The sequence below is a fragment of the Notamacropus eugenii genome, chromosome 1 (genome assembly GCF_028372415.1).
Source record: "Notamacropus eugenii isolate mMacEug1 chromosome 1, mMacEug1.pri_v2, whole genome shotgun sequence".
Lineage (NCBI taxonomy): Eukaryota > Metazoa > Chordata > Mammalia > Diprotodontia > Macropodidae > Notamacropus > Notamacropus eugenii.
In genome coordinates this window covers 429,180,780-429,199,438 of record NC_092872.1, presented here as the reverse complement: position 1 = coordinate 429,199,438, position 18,659 = coordinate 429,180,780, and the positions used below count along the sequence as shown (strand labels likewise).

General features: G+C 40.5%; 1 protein-coding gene across 1 annotated transcript in view; it reads right to left on the bottom strand.

Moving 5' to 3' along the window:
- Window positions 1-17,111, bottom strand: part of LOC140518962 (lipopolysaccharide-binding protein-like) — a 28,134-nt gene extending 11,023 nt beyond the window's left edge. Inside the window, exons 1-8 of the mRNA XM_072631565.1 lie at window positions 16,790-17,111; window positions 13,420-13,534; window positions 12,233-12,361; window positions 10,429-10,584; window positions 8,927-8,990; window positions 6,272-6,335; window positions 4,976-5,067; window positions 494-670 (exon numbers count right to left, since the gene is read on the bottom strand). Of these exons, the coding sequence (XP_072487666.1) occupies window positions 494-670; window positions 4,976-5,067; window positions 6,272-6,335; window positions 8,927-8,990; window positions 10,429-10,584; window positions 12,233-12,361; window positions 13,420-13,534; window positions 16,790-16,916 (924 nt within the window). The 5' untranslated portion in view covers window positions 16,917-17,111. The remainder of the gene's footprint in view (window positions 1-493; window positions 671-4,975; window positions 5,068-6,271; window positions 6,336-8,926; window positions 8,991-10,428; window positions 10,585-12,232; window positions 12,362-13,419; window positions 13,535-16,789) is intronic.
- Between the last annotated feature and the right edge of the window lie 1,548 nt (window positions 17,112-18,659).

Sequence of the window (18,659 nt, the reverse complement as noted above, 5' to 3'; positions counted from 1 at the left end):
TCCTTCCCCCTTAGACTGTAAGCTCCTTGAACAATGTGTACTGTAACATTAACATTGCAAAAATGAAACAGTTTTGAAAGACTTAAGGACTCTAGACCAGCAATGGTGAGCCATTGTTCCAGAGGAGCAGTGATGCACCTTCTGACACGGGTGGAGCGGGGTAGACTCCATATAAAGAATGAGACATATTTTTGTTGTTATTGATCATGGCCAATATAAGAATCTGCTTTCCTTAAGTTGGAAAAAAGGGGCAGGTAGGAGGAAGAAAGTATAATCCTGATAACTGGAGAGAGAAAAAAATAAACAACTAAGAATGTAAAGTGCTTTAGAGCCAATGTCCTAGCTATCTTTGTTCCTTCCAGATCTGTAATTCTGTAGACTTGCTGTTCCCTGCTCCTGGTGGAAGGATAGCAGGATGTTAGTCTGAATACAATCAAGCACTGGTTGTACCTTGTGACTCCAGAGGTCACTTCCTCTAAACCTCCTTCCTTACCATGTCATCTGTGATGATGTAGTTCATGACTCCTGCCTCCCAGTAAACTTTGCTAGCTGTATTGAAGACTCTGTCAGAAATCCCAAAGTAAACCATGAGGTCATGGGCTTCAGGGAGTTTCATGGCAGGAGGTTCAAAGGGAACAGGGGATCGATGACTTTGCCTGAAAAACTCACCCTGCAAAGAGAGAGAAATATCATTAGCCAAGGGCTCTCACCTGAAAAGAGAAAGTACCTTACTCAAATCCAGGGATTAGCTTTCTAAGGTCATACAAAAACATAGGGTAGGTGGTCACCCATATTGTGTGATATGAAGGTTGCCTTAAATGACTGCCAAAATCTCTGTACTCCCAAGTCTTCCTCCCTAGTGTCCTAGGATTCCAACCATTAGAGATTCATTCTTTTAAGCTAAAGTGTAGTCTTGCTGCCTCAGAGCTTCAGTTTTCTCTTCTGTAAAATAGAATTTGAACTGTCCATCTCACAGGATTGCAGGGAGGAAAATATTTCATAAATCTTAAAGTGCTACAGAAATGTGAATTGCTGTTATTGATATATCCTGAATGAATGCAACTACCCCTAGAGGTCATTATATGCCTAATGACAGCATGCAGATAGATACTTTTTCATACTCAAAAGGTCAGAACTATCTGAAAAATAATTCATTTGTATAGTGCTTTAAGTTATAAAGCCTTTTCTTCAAAACAGCCCTTTGAGGTAAGCAGTACTAGAACCTTTTACAGATGAGGAAACTGAGGCTAACAGAAGTCAATTGCCTTGCTCATCACATAGCTAGTAAGTTCTGGGTCTAGGATGGGACGAATGTCTTCTGACAAAATTTCCAGTGCCATTTCCACCATGCCTCAGCTCCTGAGACCCTAAAGAGGAGATGAGCCTGGGGTTACAAATGGTATCTGAGAGGCCACCAAAGATCTTGATCTGCTCTGGTCCCATGACCACAAAACAAGTCAGTGAGCAAGTAAGGAAGTCTGTAACCTAGGTCTCCCAACTGCTAGGATAGCTCAATACCTCAAAGGCTGTAATGTACCTTGAGGCTGAGCTGATAACAGATAGTTTCCCAGAGTGGAAAGCACTTAAAGATGGAATGGCCTCCGAAGTCACCTAGTCTAACTCATACCTAAGTCATGAATCCCATATTCAACATTCTTAACAGATGTATGATGTACAGAACTTGTTTTGTCTTGCTTCAACTAACATTTCTTATTAAAGTTAATATGTAACCACACAAAACTCAATGCAACAAATATTTAAAATTCAATGTAAACATGTAAATTTCAATTCAACAAATATTTATGTGCAAGATTCCATTTGGGGTATTGGGGATAAATCAAAATTTATCAGTCCCTGCCTCCAAGGAACTTATTTGTACTGGGGATGTGGAAGAAATGATGCAATGCAAACATAGATAAATATGTTAAAGTGCAGGGATTGAAGAAGGCAGTTAGGTGGCACAGTGGATAGAACACTAGATTTGGCATCTTCATGAGTTCAAATCTGGCTTCAGATACTTACTAGCTGTGTGACTCTAGGCAAGTAGTTAAGTAGCTACTTAAACCTGTTTGCCTTGGTTTCTCATCTGTAAAATGAGCTGGAGAAGGAAATGGCAAAGCACTCCAGTATTTTTTTCCAAGAAAACTCCAAAAATGGGGTCACGGAGAGTCAGATATGACTGAAATGCTTGAACAACAAGAAGAGATTGGTGAGACCAAGAGCACTCAGAATATTTAAGAGCGGCAATGGCCAGGTGGATTAAAGAAGGCTTTACACACACAAAGAGATGCCTGAGCTTCAACTTTAAGGAGGATGCTATGATGTAGAACAGCAAAAATAAAAGAGGGAAACATTACAAGTAGAAAGGACAGCTTATATAAAGATACGGGGGAAGAAGATGGAATGTTAGATTTGGGCAATAGCCAGGAGTCCAGTCTGACTAAAGTGTAGAATTCATGAAAGGGAATAATATAAAGTAAGTCTGGAATGTCAGTTCGTGTCTAGATTTTTTCAGAGGATCTAAAATGTCACGTTAAAGAATTTATATTTAATGTGGGATCATAGATTTTGAACTAGAAGTGATCTCAGAGGTAATCTAGTCTAAAGCCTTCATTTTACAGATCAGGAAATAGACCCAGGGAAGTTAAGTGCTTCGCCCAAGGTCACACAGCTAGAAAGCATCAGAGGAGGGATGTGAAGCCAGGGCCTGACTTCAGAGTCAGTCGTCTTCACGCTGTAATTTTGTTAAACCAATATTTCAGGCTCTCTGACACTACTCTGTAGAGATGCTCAGTTTCCAGATTCTTCTCTTCCCTCCACAAAGGCCAAAAAAAAATCACATACACACACATACATACACACACACACACACACACACACACACACACACACACACACACACACACACACTGAAACAGAGAGATGCATGAAATCCATGATAGCTGTTTTTCAGAAGTACACTGGTCAGGAGATAACTAACTCCCCAAACATCCTCTCCAAGACTGAGGTCCTGACTTTCATGATCTGGCTTCCTTCACACACAACTAGAAGGACCCCTGTGTTCTGGACCAAGTAAGAAGAAACTGGTCCTCAGGTATGATGAGCAGTTAGACTTTCAAGAGTTCCTTAATCTAATTAGAGGCTTGGCACAGGCTTGCCATGCCTCCACAGCATCTGGCCAGACCATCAAGAAGATGTGAATGGGCCTCCCAGCTCATTGTCCAAATACATCCTTCCTCCAAACCAGTAAATGTGCACCCATTCCTCATAGTCACACTCTGAACCCTAAGAAGCCCAGGCTACAATACAGAGCCATTCCTTTGCAGCAATAAAACATGATTTAAAAATAATAAATACATAATGGAGAAAACATAAATCAATATTTCTACCACCGTCTTTAAAATGGTTCTACTTTACAGACAAAGACATTACTGACTCATCTCTCTATTCACATCTAGTCAAACAAAAACAGTCATACCTGACATTTATATATTTTTAAAATGTTTCATACGCATTATCTCATTTGATCCTTACCACAATCCTAAGAGGGAGACACTATAGTACAAGTGCTATTATGCCCATTTTGCAGATGAGGAAACAGAACAATTAAGTGACTCTCCTGTGGTCACATAGCAAGGGGGCATAAAGGATAAAATTCAGACTTTGTTTTTGTTTTGTTTTTTGTTACTCCAAATCCAATACATATAGATCCTATGCTACCCTAATCAGACATCACTAGCTGTGAGAAAATTAGATCTAAAAATATATCGTTAATAATAGTATTAATTAACATTATTAATTAATATATAATTAATAAACATATAATTAAAATTCGATCAGAAAATATAGTCCTAGTTATATGTAACGTATCAGTTGTGTGACCTTGGGTAAGTCACATACTGGCTACTAGGCTGTTTCCTCCATGCCTTGAGCAAATTCTCCCACCACTATCGCCCTGCTATCCGCCCTTATTTCTTGATTAAGTCCTTCTTATCTTTCTAGATTCAGTGTAGATGTTACCTCTTCCATGATGCTTTCCCTAATTCACCTAGTTTGACCTTTTCTTTGTACATAATCACATTGTAATGTATTCTGGTTAAATGCCTCATCTCCCTGCTATCCAAGGCCTGCCAGATTTCTAGGCCTAGCTTACATCCTGGGAGCTCCCCTACTTGACTGTGCACACTCTGACGGGCACCACTAGGCTAACAGCAGACATCTGTGTGTGTTCTCTAGGAAGGATGCTGGGTCGTGACTTCAGAAGACTCACAGTAAAGCATTTCTCTGACCCCCTTGGCAAATAGGGAAGGAATTATGACTATAGAATGAGGGATACTCTCAAAGACATGGCAACCATGCTTATTTGTTATGAGAAGGGATTTTTGAAGCAGCTAGGTAGCACAATGGATAGAGTGCTGGACCCAGAGTGAAGAAGATTTGAGTAAACTAAATGAATTAACATTGGTAAAGTGCTCACTACAGTATCTGACACAGAGAAGGTGTTTGCTCCCTTCGTGTGTGACCCTAGATGAGCCATTTATCTTCATCTGACTTAGTTTCTTCATCTGTAAAAAAACGGTCATTATGAGGATTAAATGAGATAATAGTTTACAGTGTTTTATAAACCTCAAAGTGCTATGTAAATGCTCTTATCATCACCATTTTTGGAGAGTCTTTAGTAAATAACCAAGATGTAAAAAATAGAACATCAATAAAACTTTTCTTTTTTGGAAAGAAAGTGGGAAACAATAAGGCACAAAGACTGTGTCTTATGTCTACCCCTATAGTGCCTAGTTCCAGGCTCAGCATACTGCAAGTCCTCAATCAGTGATTCAAACTGAAGGATGTGTAGCAAGGTAGCCTGGTAAATGGAAATATAATTTCCCCAGCCATGCTCTTTAAGGACAGGTCCAATATTCAGGAGGATTCTCCTACCACCTTAGCTTCTCAAAGTCTGCTGAATGGGGCTCCTTACCTTAAAGGGTGTATCCAGACTGTAAGATGTAGCCTGGGGTGGCCCAGCCAGGGCATAATCCATGCCAGCAATTTCGTCAATCTTGGCTATGACTAGAAATCAAGAAAGAGAAACGTAGTTAAGGGTCTACCTCTCACTCCCAACATTCTAATATGCTGTGCCTGACCTGTGGGTCCCACAAGTCCCCCCAGATCTTAGATGATCTCTGTTAGGTCAAAAGTAGCCAGTGCATCATCAATATTCCAGTTTCCCATTCTATATATTATCCCTGGAAACTTTAAAGAATTGTAGACAGATTTGTTAGCTGTCTATCCTCGTCTATGCAAAATAACTGCTTCTCCAGGCCTAGCTGTGCTGGATATGATGTGTCTGTCTGAAGTCATATGATGAAGAAGAGTCTCCACTGACCACTTCTGTTTAGGAAGAGCTGGGTGCTAATTCCTCCTTGAAACCTTCCTTAACTCCTCTTGGGAAAAGCAACATCTCTACCAGAGTTGAGGACATGCCTTTCCTTCCCATCAATGAAGGGATAGGAGACTATGGATATAGGATAGTGCATATACTTTCAAATTTGACTGATGCTTTGGTCAATTTTGCCAAGTTTTTTCTTTATTTTTTTTTTTAAATCTGTGTATATTTACATATGTATAGAAAAGAAATGTAGAGCAATCGATAGAGATCTGGTCTTGAAGCCAGGGAAGTCTAGGTATGAGTCTTGCCTCTTACACATACTGGCTGTGTGACTCCAAACACGTCACTTAACCTCTCAGTGATCTAGACAACTCTCTAAGATCCTAAGTTTTAGAGAAGGTGCTGACCTGCACTGGTAGAGGGCATTTCCTTATTGAGAAGTCTCCTATATCAATGAAATCACAGGTCCAGTTCTTGTCTCTATCATAGAGTCCTAGATTCCATAATCCTTTGCAAGGACCTCCCTTTCTGCCCAAGTTTATAAGAGATATTATAATTAATTATTATTATTATAACATATAATATAATAAAATATATATTATACTTAATAAAATATAATCAATAACAATAGTTATAACTGTTGTATCCTCAACAATCAATGGGCAGGAGAGTTGAACTCATTATTTAAACCAAACATAAACAGAAAGAGAAATCTGGTGGGATTTAATTCCCAAATACATTACAAATGAGCTTTGGTATTCTTCATGGTTTGTCTCATCTATGCCCCAGTCTCAAATGATATGAATAACTTGGAACTTGATACTGTAGTTTCCACTTCTTGCACAGAATCAAAACATGGTCCATAGAACTAAATGGGATCTATACCTGGGAGAGTCTGAAGAAAAGGCTGGAGGTCTGAAGCAACTGACTTCTTGACTATCTCGCAGATCTATGGAAAGTGAAACAGGTAACGGAGTCAAAAGCAGCTGTGGGGAATTATCTAGAGACCTGTCCTGTGAGCAAGAGGACGAGGTTTCAAGTACCTAACACATACTGACTGTGTAATCCAGGTAAATTAGTGCTCTGACTTGCTCTCAGTGCTCTAATATGAGTTGAAGAGAGGGGAACTGACTGAGCAGAGGAACTTTCCTCATCAGGAAGTTCCCTATAACAATGAAATCATAGATCCAGGCCCAATCATAGATCCAGGGATGATTAGAACCTGAAGGGACCTTAGAGTCCAATTACCTCACTTTACAAATGGGGTAATTGAGAAAGTAATTTGCCTAGGTTCATTCACATACCATCATCTGTATAACTGGGACTAGAATCTGAGTCTTCTTACTCCCTTTACAGAATTTTTTCTATTAGAACTCTCATCCAATCTCTTCAGCCCTTTGCTCTCCATAACAGTATTTTCTTTCTTTCTTAAAAATAGTATTTTTCCTGATTACAGCTAAAGACAATTTTTAACATTCATTTTTTTTATTTGGTTATTTTCTTAGAGCAATGCTGAGATACAATGACTGAGGTATTGGCCCCCACTTCCAATGAGTGCATAAAGAATTCTAGCCTAAACCTATTCATATCCATGCCCATCTCTGTCCTTTAGTGAGAGGCAGCAAGTGGAGAGAACATGTGGCAACTGTGGGGGAAGGGGGTTCAAAGGTCATCAGCACCATCCAGACACAGCATGGATGCAGGCAAAAGAACACTAACTCTGGTGTGAGGAGATCTAGATTAAAAACTCACCTCTAACATTTGCTACCTGGGAAACTTTGGGCAAGTCATTAACCCTTGGGCAAGTCTTTCCATCTGTAAAATGAAGACTTAGACAAGATGGCCCCCAAGGTCCCTTCCTGCCCTAGGTCTGTGATTCAGTGACTTTGGTACTTTGCCATCTCATTCTGATCTCTGTTTGGGTCATCCCAAAGTATTTGAACAGTAAAACAAAGAGTCCTTGTTCTTTTAACATGGAGTATTCCTGGAAAACACATCATAAAGCGGATTGTTCTAAGGTTAAATAGAAGTAGGTAGGTGGCACCCTGGATAGAGCACTGTACTGAGAGTCAAGAAGACCTGAGCTCAAATCCTAGCCTCAGATATTTTCTAATTGTATGACCCTGGTTAAGTCACTTTCCCTCTGCCTGCCTCAGTTTCCTTATCTGTAGAATGGAGATAATAATAGTATCTAACTTCCAAGGTGGTTGCGAGGATAAAATGAGATAACATTTGTAAAATGCTTTACAAATTTAGAATTCTCCTCCTCCTTAATGCTGCCTCCTGGCTTCCTTCAAGTCCTAGCTAAAACTGTAAGAAACCTTTCCTGATATCCCTTCATGGGAATACCTTCATTCTGTTGGTTATCTCCAGTTTATCTTGTTTCTTTCTTGTTCATACCTAGATGTTTTATGTTGTCTCTCCCATTAGATTGTAAGCTACTTGAGAGCAGGGACTGTCCTTGCTTTTCTTTCTATCCCCAGCACTTAGCCCAAGTGTCTGACACATCTTATTGTTTGGTTTTTGCAGTCATTTCTGACTCTTCATGACCTCTCAGGGTTTTCTTGGCAAAGATACTGGAGTGGTTTGCCATTTCCTTTTCTAGTTTATTTTATAGATGAGGAAACTGAGGCAAATAGGGTTAAATAACTTGCCCAATGTCACACAGTGAGTGTCTGAGGCCATACAACTCCAGACTTGGCACTATATCCACTGAACCACTCACCTGCCCAACAGGCACATAAGTAAACACTTAATGAAAGATTGTTGACTTTACATGCCTTACCCTGATAGAGAAATCCCAGCAATGGGACAACGGGGAAGCATTCCAAGTCCTTCCCATAAAGGACCTAGGCTACAGAGGATCAAAGAGCATGACAGCTCACATTTCTATAGCATTTTAAACATTGCAAATTATACTTGGAAGTAAGTAGTACAAGCAGGATTATTCCCATTTCAAAAAGGAAAATGAGGTTCAGAGGGAATCATAATGATGTATATTTTACTTAGCCTTTTAAGGCTTACAAAGGGTTCTCCTTAGAAGAAGACTGCAAGGGAGGCAGCATGGGAATTGTTATTCCCATTTGGCAGATGAGCAAACTGCAGCTGAGAGAGAGGAAGTGACTTGCCCACACTCATAAACAACTCGTGGTACGGGAAGATCTTCAGCACAGTTCTGTGCTCTTTCTACCATACCAGCAGCCTTACTAGGTGGCTGGGCCTAGAGTCAAGAAGAGCTGAGTTCAAATATCACCTCAGACACTTTGTGACCCTGGGAGGGTCACTTATCCTCTGTCTCAGTTTGCTCAACTGTAAATTGGGGAAAATAGTACGTACCTTCCAGAACTGTTGTAAGGTACTTTGTAATCTTTAAGTACTATATATAACTATTAGCTGTTTCCAAGAGGCAGTGAGAGAGACAGGAGAAATCCTAGCATTCATTTGTGGTTATAGTGTCCTTGCAATTATTGCAATAATCAGCCTTGGAGCAAAGTGTTTAAAAGAGCCCGGTTATGGTCCAGGGCTTCCACTTCCTGTTACCTTATCTTCCAAGATCTTTCTGAACTTGGACTCAATTTGGTGTTGGAAGAGGTTCACCAGCCACCTGAAGCAATAAACACAAGGACAACAAGTCAAACACAGATCAGAAAGACCTACCACGACTGGCATTGCCCTGGGTATGAGAGAGAAAAAACCCAAACCATCCCCTAGCTGTGATGGAGCCCTATCCAAAATGGAAGAGCATCCAAAGGAGTTTTCCCCAATGTGACAAGTATTTGCCACCTTCTACTGTATACAGCAGTGGTGACACCTGGAAGAAGGGAAGGGGCCATAGTTCTGTATGTGTAGGCTTTGGGACAGGGTAATAAGGGGACACTGAAACTGGGAATATAGGCCAGAGGCAGGTCGTTCTGATCCTGACAATCTTCTAAATGACATTTCCCTGAAATGTCCCAAAAGTGACTGTGAGATCCCAACCCTTGCCCAGACAGAAACCACATCAGTTGGCAAAGGTGTCCAGCTTGATGCTTTGGATTCGCATGGGATTTAGAGACAGAAGGGATCTTAGAGATCATCTAATCCAACCTTCTTATTTTACTTAAAAGGAAATGGAGGCTCACAGAGGAAAAGTAGCATATAGGAGAAGATCCACATTAGGCATTGTGTCAGTATCTATAGGATTCCCACTCAGGCCCTCTGACTCTAAAACTGGCATTCTTTCCATTGGAATGTGCAGAATGACTGACTAAAAAATTCATTCTTAATTTTTTTCATGAAGGTGAGATATAAATCTGTGGATTAATTGGTCACCAATCCAACTACCAAAACTTTCAAGGAACACAATATTGACTCAGTCAATTTATACTACCTGTACTGGAAGAAGATTCTCCCTCTTTAACACCTTCAATAAATGGTCTTTCAGTCTTTGTGTGAATATTTCAAATGAAGGGATAATCTACCACCTCATAAGGAAACTAATCCACTTTTGGACAGCTCTCAGGAGGGTTTTTTTCCCCCAGATATTCAATTTCAATTTGCCTCCTTGCAAATTTCATCATTCTGTTTGCCTTTCTTTTCAACCTAACAACATGCCTAAAATGTGCTCAGAACCGAGCATAGTACTTCAGATGTGATCTTCCTAGGGCAGAATATAAAAGGACCATCATCCCCAGAAGCTTTGCCTCTGTTAATGTAATCAATTTACTTTCTTGTCTTTTAGAACTTCTAGTCTGTCAAAAACTCTAGACCTTTTTCAGAAAAATTAATGTCTAGCCATGCCATTTCTATCTTGCATACGTGAGGTTGTTTTTTGGAACCCAAGTTTAATACTTACATTTATCTCCATTTTACCATATTAAAATTGGTTCAATATTCTACCCTATCGAGACTTTTTTAGATTCTATCATCTACTATCTTAGCAACCAACATCAAAAAGGACAATCATAGATGACCTTTGTGCCCCCATTAGAGGTAGAATCGTGAGGTGGATAGATCATGACATGAACCCAAAGGATGATTCTAGAGACTTTTAAGAGTCTTACCCAATTTTTCCAGAAACATCGAGATCAACATCAGCAATGCGGCTTCTACATTGTTTGCTGGTGACTGTGGGTCTCCCAGAACTGTCACTGCTCAGTTGCAGAGACACTGAAATGGAAATACCTCTAACACGCAAATCAAAGGAACCACTTACTCTCCTAGTAGAGAAAAAAGAAGAGATAACATTTGGAATCAGAATTGGTTCTGCCCAGAGAGGAAGGACGTGGTTGTACACATTGTGTTTTGAGTGTTGCTCAAGAAAAGTAAATTCCTTGTTAAAGCAAAATTTTGCTAATTTCTTCAGGGCATGGAAATGACCCCTAGGTTTTCAAAAGCCATACCAGGCAAGTGCTGGGGAGCCTCAGGCAGGACCAATCAAGTTAGAAAAACTTTGAGTGCAAGCCCAGCAATGACCTTTTGTCATCATTGGAGGGCCAGACTAAGTTTAGAGATGCTCTTTGCCATCATACTCTTTAGTCATCATGGGATGATTTTTAAGTGTAAAGGGATTGGTATCTTCATTAGTAGAGGGAGGATCCATTGTAGTGACATCTTGCAGCCTTGAAATCCTGCCAGGGACATAACTATAATGGACCCACTCAAACTGTGCCCAAGGCATTATCAAGGAGAGATAACATGACTCTCCTCTGCTGTAGGCATAACAGGCAATACAGTGGTCACTTCCTCCAGGAGGAAGAAATGTGTTTGCTCTTGAACCACCACCTCCAGCTTCCCTAACTCTAGGGGTCCTACCACCATTATGTCTGTCTTTCAGGATCACCTTTCTCTATTACCATATCAGTGCACCTGTATGCTCAGAACATCGATGGTGATGGGGATGCTAACCCTGGAGAGCTTTAAGGCTTCTGCTTTTCCCCATTCTCTACCCCTCAAAGATGAATTTGGTTGATGTGCCAAGAATTCCTAGTTGTGGATTACTATAGAAAGAGTCTTTGTCAGACTGTGCTTCCTAATTTTTGTTTCAAAAAATATGATTATCATAAAATCTAGAGATTTCACAAGCTTCTCAGCTTCACCAGTCTGCTTTAATTCCTTTCCCTCTCTTACTTGGTTTGGAAGAGCCAGGGGAAGGGGAGAAAGTGGAGGAAAGAGAGGGAGAGAACTGTTCTTATAGGCATAGAAAGGGTGAGTTGGTGACTTAGATAAACTCTGTTAATGAGTATTAGGAGGGTCTAAGGTTCATTATCAAGAAGCCAGGCCTGAAGCAAAGGCCTAGAGTGATAAATGGTAAAGTGTAGGTAAGCTCTAGGAGGGAAATAAGATGGAAGAGAAAGGGACATGCTGGAGATCAATTTTATGGATTTGCTATGGGTACACCCTAGCTGGAACCTGGGGCCCTGCAGCCACAAGGCCCCATCAGGAATGATGCATCCTACTCAGCAAGGCACTTATTCTAGGAAATGATGGTGGGCCTGAGCATTTCAGAACTGGGACCATGTGAAGTGCTCATATGATATTATAGAGTTGTGAGTCCAGGATTCTGGTCCAAGCTCTGTAACTATCAAGCTGTGTGACCTTGAAGAATTTTTTTTTTGTTGAATCTATTTCTTTATCTGTAAAAAGAGGGTACTGGACTAGATGAGCTCAAAGGTCAATTCCAGTTCTGACATTCTTTTCTTAGATCCCTTTCAACTCTGATATTTTCTGTTCTGTTTTCTGAGGTCCTTATCAGTTCTGACATCTTAGAATTCTATGACTATGAATCCTCACCTCATAAAAGAAAGGAAGGGTCACTGGAATAGAAACTACTGTGAAACTACAAGTTTGCAACAACACCCAACTTACAAAAAAGACTTGCGTGCTTTCCAATCCCCATCTACATGGATAAAGGCATTGGAGATAGATGCCTGTAGGCCTTCACCAGGTACCAGGTCCAGTTTGGAGTTCTTTAGTTCAACACTTTGTATATTAAGACTAGAAAAGAAAAACACGTATGATGAAGTCAAGGGAAACCAAGGCACCAGGGAGTGGGACCTGAGCAGGGATACCAGGATCCTGAATTAGTCTTTGGAGGCTCATTCTTCCTTAAAAGGTTTTCCTTAGGGGTTACAGAGCTTCAGTCAAGTCATATGCACAGCATATCAATCACACATATGCACAGCATGTCAATCACTCAAATTTTTTTAGAGCTTTAAAATTTATGAAATGAACTCTACTTAGATGGTACTAGCATTACCATTACCATTTTACCAATGAGGAAATTGAGTATAGGTGATGGGAAATGACTTGCTCAGAATGACACAGAAGGCCAGAGCCAAGATATGAGCCCAGGTCAACTGAATCCAAGGCCAGTACCTGGTTCATGCTGACCCTCAACTCTATTACCCAAGCACCTTAAGTGTACATCATTTTCCACTACCTGGCCTCCATTGTTATCACTTTGAAATCAGATCAGAATGAACATCTCTGAATGGGAATAAAGAAGAAAATAACTCCTAACAATGAGAACAGTTCACATTGACATTCACACTCTCATACTACAAAGTACTTCTCTTAAAATGATAGTCTCCTTGAGTATAAGGAAAGGGGAATAGTCCCATTTCACTAACTCTGGTGATGCTAGGCCTGTAATTGGTAGGAGGCATTTGAACTTAATATTTTTTATAAAACCCCTCCATCCATTTTTTTAGATTCTTCTTACACCTCATTCACTGTCTCTTCAAAGTTTCTATCCTACCATCAGTAGGATTCCCCAAAATGAGGGCAGGTGATTACCCTCATTCAACATCACTGAGGGTGACACTACTTTCCAGAGCCCAACCTCCCTGAGTTGGGAATTAATTACTGTGGAAAGATAAGCATATTTCTACAGCTTCCTCTGAATCTATATTCAGATCATGACACTGGAGAGCTCCCAGCCCCAACAAAGAGCAGGATCTTTAGTCCTCTCTCTTCCCATGGCTTCCTATGGCTGTCCAATACCACCCACAGGTTTGTACTCATGCCTCTGGGCTCCAAGATTCCCACCTCACCTCTTGAAATGATATTCCCCACGTCCAAGATGTTTAATCTTGAAATCTCCTTTGAAATCAGGTAGAGTGATCATCAGGAGTTCCTTTTCCAAGGTGGTCACTGCCTCAGCACAAGCTACAGAGACAGAGAAAGAGTTGGATGGTATAGGAGGGCCAGTAGAGCGGAGTCATGAAGAACTGTAAATGCCAATCAGAGGGGGTTTATATTTGATTTTAGAGGGAGTAGAGAGCCACTGGAGTTTATTGAGTAAGGGTGTGTGCGTGTGTGTGTGTGTGTGTGTGTGTGTGTGTGTGTGTGTGTGTGTATGCGTGTGTGTGTGTAAATGACATCCTTGGACCTAACTGAGCTTTAGAAAAATCACTTTAGCAGCTATGAACAGGATGGTTTGGAATCAAGGCAGACTTGAGGTATGGAGACCGATTAGGGGGTTACTCCACAAAAGATGATGAGGATCTGAGTGTATGTGTGGTGATTACCAGAGCAGAGAGAAAGGGGCCTCTTTGAAATTGTGGGGAGCTTGGTTATCTGACTGGATAGGTAGGATGCAGGAGAGCAAGGAGGTTACACATCCAGGGGACTAGAAGGATGATGGTGTCTTAAATAATAACAGGAAAGGTTTTGGAGAAAGATATAAAGACTAGAGTTGGAGATATATATATATATTTATATATGTGTGTGTATAATATTATCCATATAGAGAAAAACTGGGTAGAGTATATTATATATGTGTGTATGTGTATGTATATATGTGTGTATGTGTATGTATATATGCATGTGTGCAACATACATGGGTATATACATGCATGTGTATATACACACATACGTGTATAATATGTGCTAATATACATGTAATACATAGGGTTGGACATATATCTAGCTTTAGGCTAGATTAGATAGATAGATAGATAGATAGATAGATAGATAGATAGATAGACAGAGCCCTTCCCCTCAGAGAAATTATTTTTGCTTTCCATTTAATTATGCATGTGTAGGAGATTTCCTTCAGTAGAATGCAAGCTCCTTGGGGACAGGGAACTGTTTCTCTTCTGTCTTTTCATCTCCAGTGTCTAACACAATACTTTGCACATAGTAAGCACTAAATAAACATTTACCGTATTGAATTAAATTGAGGATTCAACTCAAATTTGTCCTAGAGTTGAGAAAGGATTTGAGGAGATAAATAAGAAATTTTGAATCAATCTGTTACCAACAAACATTTATTAAATGCCTACATGTGCCAGGAATGGTGCTGAGTACTAGGGATACAATGATATAACAGGCCTTGGTTCTCAAGGTTGTTACTTTCTCTCTGGGGAGATTTTAGTAATGAAAATAGCATAAAGGTCAGGAAACCTGGGTTTCTAGTTCAGGCTGGTTGTATAAGCCAGTTAACTAGTTATATAGACTTAACTTACCTGTGCCTGTTTTTCCCATCTTTAAAATGGGATTAAATAATGATACTTATACTGCCATCCTTACATTTGGAAAACTGTAAAGGGCTTTGGAAATGTGAGCCACTGTGACTGCTGTGATAACAATAATGATACTTATTTATATAAAGCCTTAAAATGATTCTGAGCAAGGAACCCAATCATTTTATCCATCCTGAAAACATGGATGTGCTGCCTCCCATAAGGAAGAAGAAAGGTCAGGAGAGAAGGAAAAGGATAAGGACACGCCATAAGAGTGGTATGGAGGAGGAGATCTCCATGACCAGTTCTGTCCTACCTGATTGTTGAACAAATTTCACCCTGTCTCTCTTCACCATTGGGATTGCTGTCTAACAAGGCTAATATTTAACTGTTCAATCCCACCCATTTTGTATCCTAAAACTGTGGTTCAAAGTATTCTATACCTTTGACAATCTAAGTTCATGTCCATTCAGATCTCAGGGCTAAAAGTCAGAGAATCTGGGTTCTAATCCTGCCATTAACTCAGTGTATGACTTTGGACAAATCCCTTCCTCTCTCCCAGGCAAAGTTTCCTCTTTCTGTAAAATGAAATAGTTAGACTACAATGATCTCTAAATCCCCTCAAACTCTCACAATCTGTTTTCTAAGGTAGTAAAGACAAACTGCTAGTTAGCAATTGGGAGGAACTAGGTCATTGCTGGGGCTGTTACCCAACTACTGCCTTAGAACATGGCCTCCTCCTATTCCTCCTTCTTCTCTTTCTCCTCCTCTTTTTCCTCCTCCTTTTCTCTCTCTGGCTGTCTGTCTTTCTCTCCAGACTCTTCTCTTTTTCTCTCCCTTCACCTAGTCATTGCTTTATTTCAACAAAACTCTCTGGGAGGATTCATCCTGGATTTTCTATCCCTCTGGTTAGCTTCCCTCACAAAGCAGTTCATGAGAATTGCTAGTATTTATATAGCCCTTGAAAAGACTGCAAAGTGTTTTCCATGTCATCTCATTTTATTCCTCCAGTGGTCTGTACTCAACAAAATAGCTTCCCTGGAGTTCTTAGACCCTCCCTATTTCTCCTCCCTCAACATGTCACTTCACAGCTTATCAATCTTCATGTGACAGAAGGAGAAACTCAGAAATGAGGAAGTGACTGATAGAGGACCGTGAGATTTAGAGTTGGAAGGGCCTTCAGAGATCATCTAAACCAACCCTTACAGATGACAGAACTGAGGACCAGAGAGAGAGAGTCAGGGAACCAGTAAAGACAGTACACAAGTGAGCAGAACAGCTGGGACTCAAATCCAGGCCGTCTGACTCCAGAGTTGGATCTCAGTCTAATTTGCCATGCTACCTTCTAAAGATGCTAGCTAGGTACTTGGGGTTAAGGAGGGAAAGGAAAGAACAAGCATCTATTAGAAGCCTACTATGTGCCAGCCACTGTGTTCCATGCTTTACAAATATTATCTCATTGGAGCCTCACAACCCTGGAAGTTAAGTGCTATCATTATCTCCAGGGTCACACAGCTAGTAAGTGCTTGAGGCTGGATTTGAACTCAGGTCTTCCTGGACCACAGCCTTATGTTCTATCCATTGCACCACCTAGCTGTGCTAAGTTAGGCTATTAATTACCTGGGAGTGCTATTAAAGGACCAGTTGCAATGTCACACACTCAGTCAAGCTTCTCCACGTAATTTGTTCAGTGAAGTAGCCCCAGAAATTTACCGTATATTTCTATAACGACCTTGTAGGAGCAGGTATTATAACCCCCATTTTACAGATGAAGAAACTGAGGTTCTGAGAAGGCAAGTGGTCTACTTTAATCCTATCATGAATTAAGCTAGTAAGTAGCAAAGCTGCGATGAGAACCCAGGCCTCCTGATGCTATCCCTACCACATCCCTTAACAGAGTTACCTGTGTGAGTTAGATGTGGGAAGCCCTGAAAGATAAGATATTCCAAGTCCTTACCATAATTCAGGCCCTTCTGAGTGATCCTGGCCACGATTCCCGGATTGCTGGCATCAACCCTAGAACACAGAACTTCCAAGAGCAGCAATAAAGACACCGACACCCAGCTCTGGACCCTCATCATCATTTCAAGGTCCTTCCTTATGATAAAGAAGTTAAGAGACTGCTGGTGTCTCCCTCAGTGTAAGGGGAAGCAGGAGAGGACTGTCATTTATAGCAGGGTGGAGGAGGGAGGGGCCTTCCCAAATTACTCTGGAAGTTCCAAGGTTCCGAAATGAAAGGGAAAGGGTGAGAAGAAAAGGAAGAATAAGGGGAAAATAAAGCGAAAGCATGTATTTATGCTTGAAGAGTTTACTTAGCACCTTGCTAGTTTGGTCCTGAGGCCAGAGGCTGTGTTTGCTTTGGCGGAAATAATTCCCATAATCCTCCTGTCTTTGGGCAATTTCCCGTTAGCAGCAGGGAGGGAAACTAGAGAACAGAGCAATGAAATCCAAAACTTCCCTGGAAACATCAGAGCCTGTTGGAACTCCAGCCCAGGTCCCCTGCTTCAGAACTGGAATCTCAGAATCTCAAAGTTGGAAGGGATCTCAGAGGCCATCTCTTGTAACCAAAATGAGAAAGAATTCTCTGGCAAATTTGTCTTGCAGTCTTTGCCTGAAGACCTCCCACAATGGGGAACTCATTTCCAGAAGCCTATGGTAGTCCATTATACTTGGATAGTTTTCATTTGTAAGATTTTATTTTTGTCTCCATGAAGTCTAAATCTCTCTCCTCCCTCCCTCTTTCCCATCTCCTATAAAATGGAAATAACACAATTCCCAAGGGCTGCTGTGAGGATCCAATGAGATAACATGTACAGTGCTTTGCTAACCTTAAAGTACAATACATAATGCTATTATCAGCATTTCTATGTATCAACATTATCTCTTTGCTTCCCCACAATAACTCTGGGAGTTAGGTGCTATTGTTATCCCCCTTTTCCAGTTGAGGGAACTGAGGTAGATAGTTTAAGTGACTTGCCGAGGGTCACACAACCAGGAGGGTTTGAAGCCTGATTTGAAAATCTCCTCTCTCCCTACCACCACCACTCTCACATCTTCATTGTTCCTAATTCTGAATTTCGGCCAAACTTAACAATTCTTCCCCACAAAGTCCCTTCAAAATCCTTGAACATAACTAAATGTCCCCTTAGCCAGGCTAACTCATCCAATTCCTTCAGCTGTTTCTCATTGAGAATGGACTCTGGGTCCTTCATCATTATAGTTCTCCTCGAGATAGCAACAATAATATTGACATTTACAAAGCTATAGAACTTTCGCAAAGTACTTTACATGGGCTATCTCCTTTAATGCTTACAACTTTGCATCCTCATCTTACAGTTAAGGAAACTGAGGCTGAAAGAGATTAAGTGACTTGCCAGGGTCATCCAAGTAGAAAGTGTCTGAAGGGGATTTGAACTCAGGTCTTTTTGACTCAGAAGTACACCACTCTGTGAACTTCACCACCTCAGTAATAATAGCAACTGCTAGCATAATTACTCTCCAGATATTTGACTTTTTGCTCTTCCACATGGATTTTGTTATTACTTTTTCTAGCTCTGTAAAAATACAATTTTGGAAGTTTGGTATGGCATTGAATAAGTGAATTAACTTAGATAGTATAGTCATTTTCATTATATTGGCTTTAGCAATTGATGTTTCACCAATTACTTATTTCTTCAGTTTTTGAAGTGTTTTATAGATTCATAGAGTTCTTGGTTGATCTTTGTAGATCTACTCTTGAATATTTTATAGTTTCTGTAGTTATTTTGAATGGAATTCCTCTTTCCAGATCTTCCTGCTGGGTTTTGATTGTTTTAGATAGGAATGCT